This window comes from Bemisia tabaci, chromosome 6 (genome assembly GCF_918797505.1).
Source record: "Bemisia tabaci chromosome 6, PGI_BMITA_v3".
NCBI classification, from domain to species: Eukaryota; Metazoa; Arthropoda; class Insecta; order Hemiptera; family Aleyrodidae; genus Bemisia; species Bemisia tabaci.
In genome coordinates this window covers 18,489,654-18,508,759 of record NC_092798.1, presented here as the reverse complement: position 1 = coordinate 18,508,759, position 19,106 = coordinate 18,489,654, and the positions used below count along the sequence as shown (strand labels likewise).

The 19,106-nt window shown below is 34.3% G+C and overlaps 1 protein-coding gene across 16 annotated transcripts in view; it reads right to left on the bottom strand.

The window, feature by feature from the left end:
- Positions 1–18,018, bottom strand: part of LOC109042166 (F-BAR domain only protein 2) — a 32,402-nt gene extending 14,384 nt beyond the window's left edge. For 4 of the 16 annotated variants that reach the window (XM_019058811.2, XM_019058876.2, XM_019058892.2 and 1 more), the window contains exons 1-8: positions 17,741–18,018; positions 15,582–15,673; positions 14,819–15,035; positions 14,241–14,498; positions 13,039–13,137; positions 12,324–12,420; positions 11,706–11,936; positions 7,916–8,065 (exon numbers count right to left, since the gene is read on the bottom strand). In XM_019058811.2, coding sequence (XP_018914356.2) covers positions 7,916–8,065; positions 11,706–11,936; positions 12,324–12,420; positions 13,039–13,137; positions 14,241–14,498; positions 14,819–15,035; positions 15,582–15,673; positions 17,741–17,770 — 1,174 coding nt within the window. In that variant the 5' untranslated portion in view covers positions 17,771–18,018. Of the gene's footprint in view, positions 1–7,915; positions 8,066–11,705; positions 11,937–12,323; positions 12,421–13,038; positions 13,138–14,240; positions 14,499–14,818; positions 15,036–15,581; positions 15,674–17,364; positions 17,431–17,454; positions 17,497–17,613 lie in introns of those variants that run through there. The other 12 variants (XM_019058769.2, XM_019058794.2, XM_019058776.2 and 9 more) reach the window with 7 other exon arrangements.
- Between the last annotated feature and the right edge of the window lie 1,088 nt (positions 18,019–19,106).

Genomic DNA, 19,106 nt, shown 5'->3' with positions numbered 1-19,106 from the left:
CGTGAAGGTGTATCTCAAATTCCACATGAGCCCCGAAAATCATGGAGTTATGCAGAGAGCAGGACTCATGAAAACATCAAGACATGCTTTTACGTCAGAAAAGCAGTGTTATGAGCCATAATACTGCTGAGCCCAAGTCTCACCTCTCGGATGTCTCCGATAAAAGTTGGGTAATTTATTGCACGATGCTTTACATACAATAATACACGTTATAATTTATTAATTCCTTTCAATTTAAACTGTTTTTAGTGATTTGTAAGTGTAAAGTATTATCACAGAAAGTAGTACACCGCACAGATCCTACCTAAGTTCATCATGGGCCTACCAGAATACCGACTCAAAGGTAAAAAGTGACACCGGTAAAATATAATTAAAAAAATAGTATTATAAGGATAGGAGGGGTTTTATTAAAGTTCCTAAATAACTACAAAATTATTCTAGGTGGATGATAAAGTTGTAGAAATAGTTGTAAAAACTAGAAAGTAATTGGTGATAAGATTCTGCTGTGCTGAGGAAAAGTACAGTAAATACTCCAAAAGGACTACGCACACAAAACCAAGAAATTCAGCGCCTAATAAATTTTGAAATCGTTTGATATGATGTTCCTTACAGCCTCCTAAGCACTATGAGCTTTTGGAATCAAACTTTCTGAGTGTCAATTGCGAGAAAAGCAGAGCAGAATTCCTAGTGTAAATGTTGCAACTTCTGATTGGCGATGGAATAATACGATTTAATATCAAATAACATCGAAATTTAGCCAGTGTCTTTTTTAGTGTTGTGTCTCTACAATGTCAAGAGTGTATCAAATAACCTAATACAGAATTGCTTGAAAGTGCTCAGTAATTAATTAGAATGATAATTGATAGAGAACAAAGAACTGGTATTATTATTTGTGCATGAATGAACCTCAGGAAAACAGCTGTAGGTGCGCAGGACTGAGGAGTAAAGTGGTATCTTCATGGTAATGCAAGTACAAGTACTACTTTACCTTGAGGATTCAAGGCTTCCTGTGGATTATTTTGGTAGCATCATGGTCGATTTTCGTTTAGCTTCCACAATTCGTTAACTCTTGGTAATGCAAAAACTAGAAATCATTCATTTATCACTAGCTCTCTAGTCAGGAAACGATTTAACAAAGGCTTCAGTATATTTCTGTTTTGTGTATTTTACGTTACAACACCAAGTGCTGCAAGTTACTACTCTATTTCCTCCAAACTACAATCTGCGCAACTACTGTGCTTTCCACCAACACAGCAGTACTACAGTGCCTAGTTCAACTTGCTTTAAGTAAAACTGTGAAACTGAGGAGTGATATTATTCAAAAGTGCATATTTGCATGGATTTTTAATTTCATGGTAAAGGCTCTACTGTTCTGTAAATCTCAAAAGGTAAAAAATAAAATGGAGCACTGAGCACTGAGTCTGATAAAGTTTAGGTGAAGGGTAACTCCTACGACTAACTAGGAGAGACTAGTTAGGATGCAAAGGCAAAATAGTGAGGGGCAAACTGCTGCTTGTAGTCTAATTTCATTAAAAATAAATCACACATCAATTTTTGAGAAATAAACTAGATAATAATTAGTTTCAGGAAAAGTCTTCATTCTTTTCACTATCCGTCTGATCGTATAACTTAGATAAAATCCCTTTTAAGAGTATAAATTGCGCAAGATATTAATTAAAAGTTTGATTTCAAAACAGATATGTTTTTATACTATAAAAAATTGACTAGTGAAAATATTTTAATGATATACTTGGGGAAAGCTGCCAACAAAATCACATTTTTACGGAGGAGAAAGACACCTAGAGAATGCTTTTGTTGGATGCGATCCTGTAATCTACATAATGACAACTCCAAATATATTCTATTTGGGATAAAAAAATTTGCCCTTTTTATGAGTGTTGACAGAGAGAGAAAGAGAGAAAAGAAAGGTCAAAACAGAAAGAGAAATTAAGAGATAAATTTGAAATGACCACAATAGTTAGGTAAAATATGTTCAAACTTTGTATAAAGTAAAAATTTCAATCGAATTTGTCATGAATGGAGGATAGTTGAGACTAACATAAGAGATAGTTGAAAAAGTGAAGGTGAATGGGTATCCATAAAATAATGAATGACAAGGAGAGGACAAATCACAAATTAGTTTTGGATTGAGAACCCGCAAAACAGTTAGCGTTCAAAACAAGAGCAAAGAGATCATTCAACAAACTTACGTACCTACTTGCGACGAACCCAAGATAAACTTTATAGTAGCACTTTTAAGCTAAATATTTTTATTGTTTATAATGTTAAACTGAGAGCAAAAGATAATGGTTGTATTTGAAGAGGTAATGTTGCATCAATAAGCAAATAGAAAAACACTATGTGTTAAAAAGTGAAGCTAAATTCAAAAGGAAATTCCAATTGTTTAAGATTTAAGGGATCATTCCATTTCTTTTGTCATTTTAAAGAGCAGGTGACCTTTAAATAAGAAAGAAAAATCTGAAAAATACTAATCAGGAAAGAATTAAGAATTCAAAATTATACTCAAACAAAATAACACTTAATTGAGAGTAAATGCATTGCTGTCAAAGTTGTTGAATAGCCAGGAGCCAATACATACAATGGAGAGTAAAAAAAAAGATAGTAAACGACTATCGTCTGCTTTCCAAACGCTCCTCATAAATATCAGCAAGAATATTTAAATCATATGAAAATGCAATTAACAGCATTTTCTAGTATTGATTAGCCGTTATTTATAAGAGCCTCGAGTTTGTGAGAATTTGTGAGATATAAAAGCATAAAATGGAACAATTTTTTTCTTAATTTTTTCTTCCTTGTATGATTCTTATCCCTCATTCATTGTAAAGAAATGTAAAAAACTATTAAGAGTAGTTTTTTCCTTTGTATACTTGGCATTTCCGTGCTATTATCTAACATTGGCAATGACACTTAGAAACAATGAACAGCTCAGGAATTTAAGAGACCCATTTAAAAATCATGACTGAAAAATACTTAATCAATTGTAGTGGATAATAGATTGGTTCCTTTTTTTTTTACTACTAACTACATGGATAAGAAATGTTTGTTTCCTTGAAACAATTTGACCCATAGGCCTTTAAGAAGAAACATTAACAGAAAAGAAAGCCTCGTAAACTCCTGAAAGACAAAAAAATACAATAATACAGTGACGATAAAATATTGATATAATATTGCAAATAAACAGTCCCGTATGTCATGAAAGGTAAACAGGAATGTGAAAAGAAGAAAATGTGATAGTTAGAAAGGTTTCAATGCGTGAAATTCAACATGGGATGAAAATCAGAATGAGAGAAATTGAATGGAGAGAACATCACATCAGGAAACGAAATTGACATGATGTTATGTTCATGAGAAGGGAAAGACACATAAGGAGGGTGTGTCCAAAAAAAAAAAAATACTCCCTTAAATTGGATTGCAGTAGCCTGAAACTACACATTAATTTTGAGTTTGATGGAGTGATTGGTAATGAGGCGAATGTGAGACTGAAATTTTGGATTATACAATACATAGATGCTTTATGGAGAGACAGGTGGTCCAGTGCACCTAGTATTTTAGAATAGTGACTAGATTATTTGACTGAGTGAGACTTGGGTGCAGAAAATAAAATGGAACATTATCCATTTTGGCTCAGGGTCCCAATTTCACCCCCAAAACTTTTAAAGCTGTAATGGCTGGCAAGCTTCTTCCTCTGAAGTCACCTACAATCTTTAGGGGCCATGAGAATGGAGATCACGATTTTGCAGACGAGCAATTATACAAAAAAGGGCTGCACTAATTCATAGTTCTAAAGCTTCAATTAGATAAATAGGGCACAGTAAAATCGGAACCCAGTTTTGGATGCAAAGAAAAAAAATAACCAAATTTGATGCCAATTGATTAGGGTGTGTTGTCAGTGATATGTGTGGTAGAGAACTTGAGTAAATTTAGGAGCTCCGCACCTTCACCGTGTGTAAAGCTAGCTATGATAAACATGCACACAGACTTAGTTTTGGTTTTCTTTGCGCAGACAGTAATTTAACTTGTGCCTCATTGAGACGAAAACCTCGGAAGGGGGTTAAAAATCTTTGTAATGAATAGAACAACATTTTTTATTTTTTTAGATTGTTAATCGGGTGAAAAAGATTGGATTTTATAAATTGATATTGTTGTGAGGAATTTAGGGTCAACATCTGCACGATCTAGTAATGCAGTTATATGTATCAATAGGACAACAACGTTCAAATCCTACTGACTGGTAAATTTACATTTTGCTCAGATTCAAGATCACTGGAAGAATCATTTTCCAAACATTGCCCTTTGAGGAGACACAGTTTCAATCAGAAAGACATTTTTCATCATTGCAGTTAAAATGTTGCCACTTCTAATTCTCAGAATGTTTTTGTTGAAAATAGATTTCATACGATGAGTTTGGTTGGTCAAGCAAGAGTCATCATATTTTTACAAGTGGTTTTTTGTAATTCATGCAAATATTCATTAATTACAGTATACTGAGATCATACTGTGAACAGAAGAGCAACATTAAAACCCTACACAATGCGAAGGAGGCATGATGAACAGTTCCGTAAATCTAGCCAAAACTGAATTTAAAATATGTATTGCTCAGTTAGAAGTATCGAGTCACTTATTTAGAGTCATAATGTGTGGAGCAAAAGCAAAGCTTCACTAACACTTAACAGTTAAAATTTCATCTCATGAGTGCAACTCCATGTGTTCAACATAGTTCCTTTTACTTAAATAACCAATTTTGTTGGTTTTCAAAACCAATTTCGGCTCTTTAAGCTGAATTTGAATTTTTTATTCTAAAAAAGGGGGAAAAACATAAATTCAACCCTGAACTGAGAGCATTATACACAAGCCTTCTATCACACTAGAGCCATAACTAGGATTAAGCTTTCGGCTAGTACAGCCAATTATGTTTAAATAGTAATTATTACACATCAGTAACGAAGCCCTGAACACTCACACACAAAAATAAAGTATTCTCTGGTTAAATTTAACATTCTGCCTAAGTCAAGCAAATTTAAACGAAGTACTCGTTCTCCTCTCTAACCATCCTGTAAATGGCTTAAACAGTTCAATTTTGATAGGGCATGCTTCTCATAAAAATTTTAAAGACAGATCTACAATAACAGAAACAAAAAGGGCTGCGGGGCTACTACTGTCTGTCGTGCACAATGCTTTTTGAGGGGTAAACGTCTTTGGAGGAGGGGGAGGGGTGTCTGAGAAATCATTTACAAGATCCGGAGTCCTTGTAAGATATAGCCAACTACCTCATTAGCACAAAAAGGTTTAGTGACCATTAGTTTTGTAAAAGACCCCATGCTATAGGTGCATAACAACATAAGCAGCAACTAAAGATATGAGCACCTAGAGAGAAGAAATTTTCTCAAAGAGAAAAAAAATACTGAAATAAGAAAGTTGCTTGAGTGAGATAGGTGTTTATTATGTTAACAATTCTACCGAGCAAAAATACAGATAAAAAGTATTTGTCTTTAAAGTCAAGCACTTTAAAATTGGTTTGCTTTTCGAAAAATGCGATGTCTTTCGAATTATTTTTGAAAGACGGTTCAACGATTTTGCCGACTGTCTTACTCCAATAATACAAAAAGCGGTAAAACTTGTTGTAATATGATGATACAATTTTGTGAGTGAAAAAAAAAAATTGATTTTCCGAGACAAAGACCGCCTACATGAAAGAGGAATAAGTTAAAACTTGAAATAGGCCCGTTTTTCAGTATTTCTTTGCTCAGAAAGCAGGTTTCTTCCAGTTACTCATAATCATAATGATAAAAAAAAAAACAGTGAGTATAACAAAAATTAATGTGAAACATTACGACAGGCATTCACATGACATTATTCTTGATTTGGTACGGTAAAGCTGCAAGCATCACTAAGTAAAAAATTAGCAAAAGAAAAGACATCTGATGCCTGAGACCTACAGTACTGGCAAGAAAATGAGTAATGCAAGATAAACTTAAGATAATCGAGCATTCTTGATATTTTTTAAATTGTCATGATTGTAATAAGAAATTCTTGGTCTTAAGATGTCTCAATATCTTGTAAATTTTACAGGATAATTCTTTTTTCATCAAGATTAATCCCTAAAATTTCACTGAAAGTAAGTGGAAAAGTTTAAAAAAAAATTAAATCAATAGCGAGATGTCCGGCAACACAGCGTCTGGGCGTAAATGGCCCTTGTGATACTTTGGCCAAAAGGTAACGAGATGATCCTTGATGGGGCTATCTTCATGGGTGACATATTTTGTTTCAAAAATAGATGTGGGTATCTGCACTACGAAGAGATTAGAAGTACTTAATAAACACCTTGTAAATGAATATATCTAATTTTTATCATTTATTAACTTCTCTCTGTATTTCTTCACGCTCAAAATCAGATTAATTTGGTGTACTTAAATTCACTACTTTTAAACAAGGAAAAAGACCAACGAACATAAAAATTAACTTTGATAATTTTGAAACACGGTTGTCGCTAACAAACAAATAAATAAATAAATAAATTAGTAAGCGTGACAGTGTTCATGATTGGAGCAAATACATCTTCCCATTAGATAATGAAATTTATGTATAATGAGTCACTTCTATTCCTTTCACAGAACACACGATGCCAACATTTAATTACATTTTGAAGGATGCTATTAATGGATACCATGGAGTCAACGGATGGTGTCCTCTCACGACTAAAAAAAAGGGTGGGGATTGCTGTAGAGAAGAAATCCTTCAATTTATACGGAAATTGAAAAGATGAATCTGTTTGTATCTACAGCCTTCACTCAATTGTTCACAATCCATGACATTTAAATGGTAAATTTTAAATTTTAATAGGCTGATCAAACAGCTTATTCTAAGACCAAAACCCAAGAGCAAGCAGATTTTTGGTGACATACATGCGCTCTAGATTTCTATCATATTTGGACATTTTTAAGATACAAAAGATATATCTCACTCCTATCGGAACATGTACACTTATTAAATTCTTCAGTTTATTTGGTTATAAATGGCTTGATAATCTCCTTTTTTATGGAGTAGCAATATCAAACAACACTCATTCAAAACAATTTTTCCGCTTTCACTACTACATAAATATCTTCATTGTTTCATTTCATTCAGGACTTGGTATATCCAATTTTTCGCGGCATATCTAAAAATTATCACAAAATATTGCAAAACGAGCAAACAATTTTGATGATTTAAGCTTTTTCCAGTACCTACTTAAGAAAATTTTAAAATTGGTGGTAAAAGTCATTGAAGGCAAGGAATTATTCGATTTGATATCTTTGATTCTCCTTAAGAATTCGGTTTTTGATGACATAAACTTATTTTAAAAATCACACTAACTGCTTGCTTGAGAGTTCTCAGTGATAAGTTGAGATAAATAGAGTGTAAGCATTCCAAAGAATTGAGTATTCTCTCGCATGAGGTGAGTTAACTTTTTGACCTGTGCTCATTGAATTTTGTGTTTCAAAATTGATTGTAAAGTGTGCGATGTTATCTCACATTCCCAATGACCAAAATATTTTTAACTTTTTTGATTTCAAATCACTAAAAGTTTGAGACTAAGTTTCAAATTAGGAGAAAACAAGTTCAAGGGGGCAAAAATATCATTTTTTTTCAAAGCATCGTTAAAAAAGTTTCAAACAAACTAGCTGGGAAGAGAAAGTGGCTTTCACTCATTTCGAAGGCAACGATAAATTTCAAATTCTTGAAACCTTAAAATTTTGATTTCTACTTCAAATATATTTACACATATCTAAGTATTTAAAACTACATAAAATAATTTAAACTGAAAAGAGAGAAGGAATCAAATAGACTAATAAAAAGAAAAATTGAGAAAAGGAGCGGATGCAAAAGACGAAAAATATTTTGATATTGCAATTACATTTTGATCCACGCAAAGGATTGCGGGCTAAAGAGGGTACTGAATTGCCACTGTCAGTAAGACCTGCAGAGATAGGACTGGTTGGGGCCGATGTTGGACCCCCTTCTGGATTTACTGACACCTCTTTACTGCCTGAAACAGTGGAAATACCTAGCACCCTAAATTATCTATAATCAAAATATATTGAAATGAGCAGAAAATAGATACAAAATTTGTACACTGTTAAAATATGTATACATACATAAAAAGAGAAAAAATAGAAAAGAAAAGAGGTGATGGTTTAGAACTGATGTTGCGTGCCTCTGAGAATAAAGACTAAAACCAGGTACCATACTGGTGCTATGAATACCATACTGGAATTATTTACTGGTGATAGAACCTTGTTTGAAGTATTCTCGATTAGAACTAGCAACAAGCAAAAATTATGAATACTTGAGTCACTTCCCATGAATAATACTGCATTATAACAAGTCTGATCCGCTGAGAAACATTAAAAAAAGTGCCACATAATTAGCTAGAAAATCATCAGGTAGTCAATGTGTATATAGCGTGAAAGCCAAGTATTGCATACACAATTGGTGGAAAAAGAGGAAGCTAAAAACAGCAAGCTTCACACAGATAACTATAGTTTGTTTAGCAAAATTTCAATTGAACTGGAAACTATTTGGAGGGAAAAACGACATGAAATATTTCACAAATTAAAATTAAATACCATGAATAATACATGTTCTACTTGGGCTGGTATGGATCTAGACTCTCCCTGTAGTCTTAATTTTCTTGCACAAAAATGCAGTCTTTTTTTGAGACAGATGTTATTACACTATAAACTTCCTGACAATCAAGGCAATATGTTTGAGTTTTCAGTACAGTAGACACTGCATGAGGAAGAAACGAAAATACGAAATGGGTCTTAGCTTTCAGTGGCGCAGATATTCGTTATTTCTAAAATAAGAAAGTCTTATCACAATTCTTATTTTATACATTTTGAATTTGCATAATGGTATCGCAAGAAACAAAACTCACTCAAAGCACACACATCAACTCATTGTCGGTAGAAAACCCACTGACCATGTAAACTTTTTTCAAAGTAACAGGTGCTGAATGAAGATGTTGATAGGTTGTCAACATGACAGAGAATTAATGATTTTTGATTCACCTAGGTAAAAAATAAAGATAGACTGACATATGAGGGACCTAAGGACTTGAGAGCCTGGATTAGACAAATCAATCGATTACTAAACAAATTTGATGAAACCTCTGGAAAATTGGATTTATGACTTGCAATTCAAGAATGAGACATTTTCGATGCTTACATTGATCACAGTCAGTTATAGTGAGCTTAAAATGGACATTAATTGAAGAGGCCTCAGGCCTCAGGCAGATTAAGCAACAGTTGGTAAAAAAAAAAAAAAAATCGTGTCACAGAGTGCATATTGTACTTTATTTAATGGATGCTTCAAATTCAAATTTATGACGCACTATACTGACAAAAAAATAATGACGATTTCTTTGAAAATTTAGATCATCAACCTAACACTTCAAAACCTTTCCAAACATCCTTAGGAGTCTGCGATACTGAAAAAAGGTATTACAAACTCCATCCGTTTTAATAAATGTGAACACAAGAAAGTGAAAACAGACCAAAAATTGCCGCCTTACAGAGATATTTGTAACTTCAAGATAGACAACTGATAGCTACCTCAGCAGAAGTTAGTTAATCGTTTTTCAAACAGATTAGAAGATAAGATCACTAAAATCGTAGCCCTAAATTATGCTTAAGCAGAGCAAGCATATGCTGACGCAGGGACGTACACATACACACACTCAAGCGTACTCATACATATGATCACAAAAAGAAACACAAAAAGATCTATGTTTAAGATGAAGTGAGAGCAGCTTAACACAATATCACAAAATGCTACAATCTATGAAAGATCTATGAGAGGCATGAAGATCAAGTAGTATGAATTGATCGCTGCGTTTATGTGACAGTACAAACTACTTGTTTTATTTTGTGAGGTAACGTAACTTTATGATTTCCTTATGAGAGGAAGAAGAAAAAAAAAGAGATTAAGCTCTCGGTGCAAAGGTATTGTTTGTTTCACATCAGAGAAAGAAACAGGTAAACAATTTTGAGAGGCCTGCGATGTACTTGCATAAATGTCAATTATCTCCATTCTTGGATGACTGATGCATTGCTACTCACTGAACGAGGTAAGTAGTTTGCCTTAACTCTTTGCTCACCAGAGCTGCACTGTGGATGTAGTGCCTTCCAAGCAGACTGGTGATAGAAAAATTTAGGATTAAGAGAACTTGGATTATCCTGTAAGTTCTCCGACGAAGAGCATGCACACTCTAGCGAGAATGGGCTAAAGTTGTGCTACTTTTCCTCACCAACAGATAAAACTCACATCGCCGCTATGGCCAGCCCCGTAGTATGGCTGTTTCGGTTGGAGATATGAAGTGACAGCTTGAAACGTCTATACACATCTATGGTAACGCTACCTCAAGATATGTATACACATCCTGGGCCAGAAAAAGATTAACGATAAGATTATTAACGGATAAAAATGCCTCAACTCCTACCAAAAACAGGAAAAGGGAGACAAAGAAGGCTTTGATTATAATTTATCCCTTGAAGACCAGGTAAAATGTAGACTTTTTTGTTGGACCCGCAAAACAATTCGCCCAATCAAAATTTTCCAAGTTTCAATAACTGATACAAAATAATTTTGCATGAGCAGCTTTTTTTTTTTTTTAAAAAAAAAAAAAAAAAAAAAAAAAAAAAATCTCTCTATGTAGTGCAACCCGATTAAAATGTTTAGATGCATAACACATGATTCAAGAATGGTTATTAGATAGTTCAAGAAATGTATTTAGAAAAAGAAAAAAAACCTATTGAAAAATTATAATTGAAAGAAGGATAATTTTAGGAGGTTTTTCACGGAGGTAAAAACAGGTTGCAAGCCAAATGTACAGTAGAAATTTACACTTGATCAGAGAGACCACTTACCAAAAGGATAACATGATTTTACCACTACACCGTTAACTTAAATCACAGTTGAAAATCTAAAACAATAATAATCCAATTAATTTAAACACTGAGTTTTTGCCCTTTTGATTTTCCACTGAAATGATCTGGGACAATCATAGTCGATAAAAAAATAGAATCAATATACCAAGAAGAGATTTAAAAGAATAAACGAAACAAAATTAACAAAAAAGCTGTGAAATAAATGCGACATTGCTCCTGGATGAACTAAGGAGAATAGGGTAGTCTTCATATAAAAATGTAAGCTTGACTAGGTTTGGAACAACATTAACTGAATCACACCACAGCCATATATTTTCAGATTCCAAGTATTTCTAAAATACAAGAGGCTATAACGATTGAGGTAGTTCAGAGGGCACTTCTGCAGTAAAAATGGTGGGGAGCGTCAGTGTAAGGTGCAAGTAGATCACTTCATAATCGAGTGAAAAAATTTTGAGGAGCTACATGAGGACTAAGACAGGCAGGAACCTGCAATAGAAGGACATGACTGTTGGAAATCACTTGTGGAAATTCAATTTGTCTAACTATGACCACGAAGCGATAATTGAGACGGCTTCCTACTCCACATTTTACCTACACGAAAGTGAATGCAAAAAGCTGAAAAATCAGCTACATACATGATAACTTAAATAAATGTTCAAACCACTAGGTTTCGATGAAAACGTGAAAGAGTTTCGTTTGAGAAAAAGGAAGTAGAGAAAGAAAGAAAAGTGAGAATTGGAGATGTAGATGACATACCATGGGAGTTGGACATGAAGAGATTGAGAAGGGATGTAGCACGACGGGACTGTTTATTTGCTTTATTCTCCCACATACCCGCATTACCATCACGTTTTGAAGTTTTGGAAGAATTCTGGTCCCCATTTGCAGCTAATGCTCCTAATTTTGAAGAAACACTCGTTTCTGTGGACATTTGAGGTCCTCGATTCGGTGATGCATTTGTGTTAAATTCCTCAAATTCTAAAGATTCTGAAAAGAATAAAAAATTTTTTTAGAGAGAGCTATGCACGAAAAAATAAAGTTGATGGAAGAGCTCTGACAACTCAATAGACCAAAATTTAGATTTCCACATGGTTAAGCACACTGTGGTAAAATCATTGTCCCTTTGAATAATTGAAGCTGCATCTGAAAATAATTTTTTCTGACATTTAAACAAATACTGCATTATAAAGTACTAGATTTGTTTCTTCAAAAATCATCGAAAGATAATATTTTCTGGTTTGATTGACCTGTGCATTTATTCTAGTTTCTACTTGTTCTAGAACTCCTGAATTCAGAGCAGTTCTACTTGTGAATGTGCGTGTTGAAGGTAAAATTTATATGATACTTTAAAAAAAGAAATTGCCAAATTGTTACCTGGTTTCTCAAGTCCGGTGTACTTGTTCAATACAAATTTCTCGAGCAGTTTTTCGACAGTCATCTCCAAACATTGCTTTTTAAAATCATGATTGACCTGCAATATTGAAAAGTAAAAGGGGAAATATATTAAAAAGAAACATAAAATACAATAAGGGATAGAGATAAGAGACAACACAGCTTGAAAGACTTTACTTGATAGAATAGCATGATCTTGTGATGACACAAATAACTGAGTCAAAGTTTGAATTAGTTGCCACTAAATCAGATTTCAAGCAAGTGTAGATTTTAGAGAGAAAAGTTTCACCGAAAGAAGTCTTAAGTTTTAATTACATAATTTATAATTCCTTATGCAGCCACTTGTCTTAATTGGACAGTATTAACCAAAGACGGTCTCACTACATCAGACATTGACTGTTTGCCTGATTGAATTCATCCAGTTGGGCTCACGAAGAGCTGAGAATTCATATAACTACAAGAGAGACCAAACCTACTATTACTACTATTATCTACGTCTTATTTGTGACTATTTTTGAATGCCTTAGTGGCACTCAAACAGAGGTTTAAATGAAATCCTGAACAGGAGAGAGCTCAAGCAGAGTTTGAAGAAAGCAGAGTTGTCAAGAAGTGATCACTTTGCTCCAAGAATATTCAGCTACGGTAGGCAAGGGTAAAATTAAAATAATTATATGGAAAGACAAAAAGTATCCCTCACCTGAGCGACAAATGTATTGTTATCTTCAATAACTTCTGCATATGTATTTAAGAAATCTTTCATTTGCTTTATGTGTGCCTCTTCAACTTCTTGAAATTGCTGGAAAATGATGACATTTACATTAAAACTCATAATCACGACAATGGATGCAAAACTTTGTCTGTAAGTCAAAGTATAATTCACTTTAATTCACTTCTTCTACAATACTCTAGTAAGAAGATAAGTTTTTTTTAATTTTTAAAAAATTTGCGACTAAAAACTTTTGTCTAGGCAAGGAAATAGGTGTTTCACCTAAACTGATAGGGATTTGAAATTGATTTTGATCCTTTGTACCAAAAGTGTTTTGGAGCAATTGACATATGAGTCCACAGGAGTAATTTCAGGCAAGGTGGAGCAAGGTGGTCAGTAATTTCAGATTTGTTTCAGTGGCATTGATGCTTGATGTACTTCTCTAGCGGGCTGTATTGCCACAGCTGATCAATCAATTGGATTTACTTTTTTTTCATTTCCTTTTTTTCTTCTTACTATCGAAAGATATTTTCCATTTTTTCTTAAACAAACTTGTCAAAATTTTAGGGTAGGTATTCAAAAGTTTTCAAATTTTTACTAATTTCATGGTTGCAAAACTTTGTACCACATGTTAAAATGGTGTTTTCCTGTGTCCTATAAGGACACAGACATTTTTGACCTTTAATATGAGATTGGATTTACTTTAGTACGATAATAAACAAACCCGAGGAAGCAATCTCAAAGATGTGAAACTATGTGCCCATATGGTGAGTAATCTATGTACCTAGGGCTGGTTGACATCCTAAACAGCTCTTGAAAATGAGAAAATTGAGGCCCAGCCCCTCTCCCCTCACTCCGAACAAGGTGGATTGATTTAAGTGATTTTCCGCATAAAATTAGATCTCTTCAAAGTGAATTTTAAGAAAAATTAAAATTTTTCACAAGGAATTGTACCGCAAGAGTGCAAAAAGACACACTTTAATGCTCATCGATCTCTATATTATTTGGAGCGCCATTTTAGAAAATCGAGCAAATAATTTTTAACTCAAATGAACTTTTTATGCTTTATTGTGAAAATGTTTAAGTTCTCAACATTCAATTTTTTACATTCGTAAATTTTTTGTGTCCTTTCAACCATCAAGACACTTATACTAAAGTGAAAAACTAGGATTTCAAAAGAACCTTCAACTTACCCGACAAGCAGCAGTCATTTTTGTTTCAAATTCTTCTCTTATGATTTTGTACTTTTCAGTCAAATTTTTGTAGTCTTCTTGTGCTTTTTTTAGTTTCTGCTCTGCCTTCTCAATGTCCCTAGGAGAGGCATTTTCTTTTCTTAATTTATCTAGTTCCACACCTCTTTGTAAATAGACTTCTTTCATCTTCTGCAATGTTAAAGTTGTTGATTGGATTGCTTGAACAACTTCAGATGTTCCACTTTGTTCATCTTTGACCTTGAAAAACAGGAAAGAAAAAGTTAGTAAGTGAATATATTAACCAAGCAAAGTTTGTTGAAGAGATATGTCGCTAAATATAGATCAAATAATCCTTAATAATCAACTGAAAAGAAATTTCAAAAAGTTGACAGCAGACAACAGAGTTCAATTGAAACGGAAGAGTTGTATGTGCTACACCCGAGTGCACTAATTTTGTTCAATGAATTATTAATTTATTTTACAGCAGTTTTGATGACATCTTCTGTGAAGAGATTGTCTAAGCTTTCAAAATAATAATAATAATGATAAAAAAGAAAAAATGGAAACTGACAACTTACCAGCTTATGTTTCTTATGAAGTTCATCTCCGTATTTTGAAACTTCTTTCACTAATTCTGATACTCTTTGAACCATCTGAAAATGATATGATGCTAGTTTTTCTACTGTTGCTCGTAGTACTTGCCATAGTGGAGCAAAAGTTCCATTTACCGAGCTACTTCCCGCTTGTTTTGCTAGTTTATTTAATAGCTTTGAATTATTTTCTTCAATATTACACCTGGAAAAAAGTGAAAAACCAAAAAAGCATTAGAAATAACTGAACAGGAAAAAATTAAATCAAGATTTAGAGAAGATATTTCAGATGATGTGAGTACATTTTCAAAAAATTTGGTTGGTGCATAGATGAGAAGCATGATGACTGAATCTTTTGAGAGTAAAAAAAAAGAATGATTACTCTTCCTGGAACATAGAGCCCAGAAAACAGACTGACTGGGAGTATGAGCCAGAACCCATGGTTGCGGAACGTTCTTAAAAGAGCAAAAATTTAGTCGCAGTCTCAGCCTCAAAATTTTGTCGCTTCGCAAAAACTATTAGAAGTAATTAAACTTTGGTCAAAATAATCAGCAAGTGTCTCTTTTATTTTCTCACTTTTTTCTAGATCCAAAAACATGTAAAAACAACTTTTTGGTCAAAATAAGTTTCTTCTCGAGGTAGCAGGTTTATTATAGCATCTTAGGTTCCAAGGTTCGTGTGCTCCAGCATATTCTGCACCACTGTCAAAACTGAGATGACATTAACAAATGATAGTATCATGATATTTTACCGTTCTCGGAAGAAATCTGCCAATTCCTTTGTTGCAAGTGCACCATATTTCATGTTGTGGTACAGCACATCAAAGCCATTGTTCTTATCACCCTGGAAGAAGTAAAAAAAAAGAAAAAAAAGGAAAATTATTAAGAGAGTGAATGATTAAAACGATGAATGGTCGGATGACAGGAGCCTTGTAATATCGACAGCAAAGCCAGACACAAAAAGATTGAAAATTTTTTCTTTGAGACTCCATCACTTTAATTTGCATAATATTGTAATTAGACTTGAATAGATATCTAACAATGATAATGAACACTCTCCAAAATTCTACATGGGTGCTTTGCTTACTTAAGAGACCTACTTATCTTCTACTTTTTTTATTTGATTTTTATTGTTGCAGTTCGCAATTTAATTTCTGTTCATACAGGAACGTAGTTTTAGTTTTAAAGATATCAAGGCTCACCTACTTTTTTAAATAAAATTTTTCAATGGCTGGACATTTCATCCAGTAACATTGAGCCAAAAAATTGCTGCCATACACAAAATATTGAGTACTTTCCTTCAAAATTTAAAATCATGGCAAAATGACTTTAGTTGGAGTTACAGCTCAATGATTTAATTTGTAAGATTGTATTTGTATTAAAATAGGTACCTACTCAATGCATAATTGCATAGGACATAGCTCTACCTCAGAGCAATACAAAACATGCAGATTGAGTGGGGGATGCAAATTTCATGCGAGGCTAAATATTAGACAAAAGATGCCTCCATCAGGGCGATTATTGATAAAATGTGCTTGTCTGGTGGAGAAAACTTGACCAAGATAAAATGGAACTTGGCGAATGGACAGCTGTGTCTTCGAACAACAAGCAACAAGATTGCAAAACCCTTTGTCAAACCGAATAATCAACAGGTTGCCAGCCAGTGAGGAGGTTCTTTCAGCTGGTCAGTTATTTCGCCCATAGAGAGCTTGCGATCTCCGGGCCAGTTGTCTCATTGACATAGTCATCCAATCACGTAATTTCACTCTATCTCAGTTTAGTCTTCTCCCCTGACAAAAAAAATTCTTTAAGTAGGTAAGTAATTGGTCTGCTGATAAGTTACAAGTCACTTGGACATGATCCACTTGCATATCATAAACGTTCTAACTCATTAATCATGACTTGGGAGGTTTGAATTCATCGAACAAAAAGGTCTGGCCATACAGACCAACGCGTCTCTTGACAGGTCAAAGCATCCTTCAATTGAGGGTGAGAAGCTTGGAATTTTCATTTGTTTCCTAAGAATCATTTTTAGGTTAGAATTCCACAGCCTTTTCCAAAAGAAGAGAACATAGCTTTTGAATAAAAAACCAGATGAAAGTTTGTAGGGCGAAAGGATCCAAACATTCAATCTACTGGTGTAAGTATTTGTCATTACTCCAAATCGTTTTAATTTGATTAAAATGCATGCTATGTACAAGTTGGGTTGCAGGATATTGATTTAAAATACAGAGAATGTATTTACTAAATTTGATAATTAATTCTTCTCTTCAGCTCCTCCTTCATAAAATATGAGGCACACCAAAATCATAAGTAAATCTAACAAAAGGAAACAGTGAATTCAAAGAGAAAAGCACACAAAAGTTGCCCAAAACCTTACACATTAATTAAGAAAAACGGAATGATTGGAGGTTAAAATTTGGATTACATTCATTGTCCAATACTTCTTTCACTCACCATTAGTTGACTAAGTTAGTCACAAACGCAATGCAAGAAGTAGTACACAAGACACTAAGAATCTCTGAGAATACTTACATAGAGATTTATCACTAAGATATTGAAAGAGACCCACCCCTTCTTTGACATACACGCCGATTTGTCTCATAGCTTCATGCTGTTACATACCTTTTTCGGGTAACGGTTGCTTTTCATTAGTTCTCTACAACTACAGAGGTCAACTAGTAAAACAATTCTCAAAAATATTAGCTAGTTATATTCCAATGAAGCAGCTATGAAGTTTGGCTAGATCAATGTAAGGCGAGTCATGAACAATAAACAATATACCTGTGTCATGAACATGATTACAGAAGAATATTGGGAGAGAAATTTTTGAATCCACGACACTGAGACAATTTGAGAGTTATTTGAGAATGGAGAGAGCGGAAAGTGAATAAAATCTGGTGCGTTTTACCCAAAAATAGTTGCTGAAATCCAATGTCATGGTGCAAAGTTAAATTCCATCACATCAGAGCAGTCAACAAACACAAATTGAAATTGACAGTAAACATTAAACTTGACACTACTGATAAACGAAACTAGAGGAGGATGTTCAGGGTTCACACCAAGGCCACAAAACTTGATTGACTATCGCGAGATGATGATAATTTATTTAAATCCATAGCGTAAACTTTACTGACAGTTGAGGTTGAGGACTCATCCTTTTCCTTTGCATTTGCAATGTAATTTTGTATTGTGAGTAGTACTCATTTGCAAAACATCGCCCACGTCACGAAAAGAGCGGTGCATATTATCAGCACGGTTAGTACAAATCCGTAGTAAAAAGTCCCGCCTCCGCATCCGCAGTTCAAAAATAGTCAAAACAGTCAAAACGCAAAGGCGCTAAGACCCGAAATGTATTTGTGTTTTCTAACATAAACAAGCAACGCAGGTGAGTAAGCTTTTGATTGATTTTTTCCTCTCTCTCCTCTCTCTCTCTTGTATCCAGGCGTAATATTTCAATTCCACGATCAATCCGATTATCCATGAATAAATTTACACTTCGTCGAAGGGGGGGGGGGGGGTTCAAAGTTACGAAGTGTGACTCAAGGGGGGGGGGGGAGGAGGATCCGACCCTGCTTGACGTCAGGTCCGGATTAAGGGGGTGGTCACATGGGCCGCGGCCCATGGCGGCAAATTTAGGGGGTGGCAAATTTTGCAATTTTTTTAAATGTAGGTATAAAAAAAATCGGATTCAGAAAAAAAATTATCATAAAGAAAAGGAAACAAAATCTCTTTTCCCTGAGAGTAAAGTAATTTCTAATTTTGTCGTTTTTCGGTGATACAAGAGACAGCATCTTTAATTAGTTGAGTTATGAGAAAAACCAAACCCGCAATTTTGCCTGGAGCTCAGCGCAGAGAGGAATGATGACGAGGACTTGAGATGAAAAGGACAAGTCCTCGGCACGACGGTCAGCATGTAACACATATTAGCGCCTACAAGACTGTATGAATACTTCACCCATTGCGCCAAACACAGTGCAGTCACGCGGTCAGGAGCGGTTGGCGTGAAACGCACAGCGCCTACAAGACTGCAGGAATACTTCACGCATTGCGCCTAACACAGTGCGATCAGCGCGGCGCGGCGGCGGAAGTTAAAATTATTAAACTAAATTTTTGTTCGTTCTTTCATAATTTTTCCGTTTATTCCTTACAAATGGAAGACCTTGTCCGGAGAGTAGAGTAAGAGAGAGATTAAATCACATTTAAATCTCTTGTAAGAGATTAAAATGTGGGTTTTTCGAAGAGAAACCTATTCGCGCACCATAGTAGATATGTTT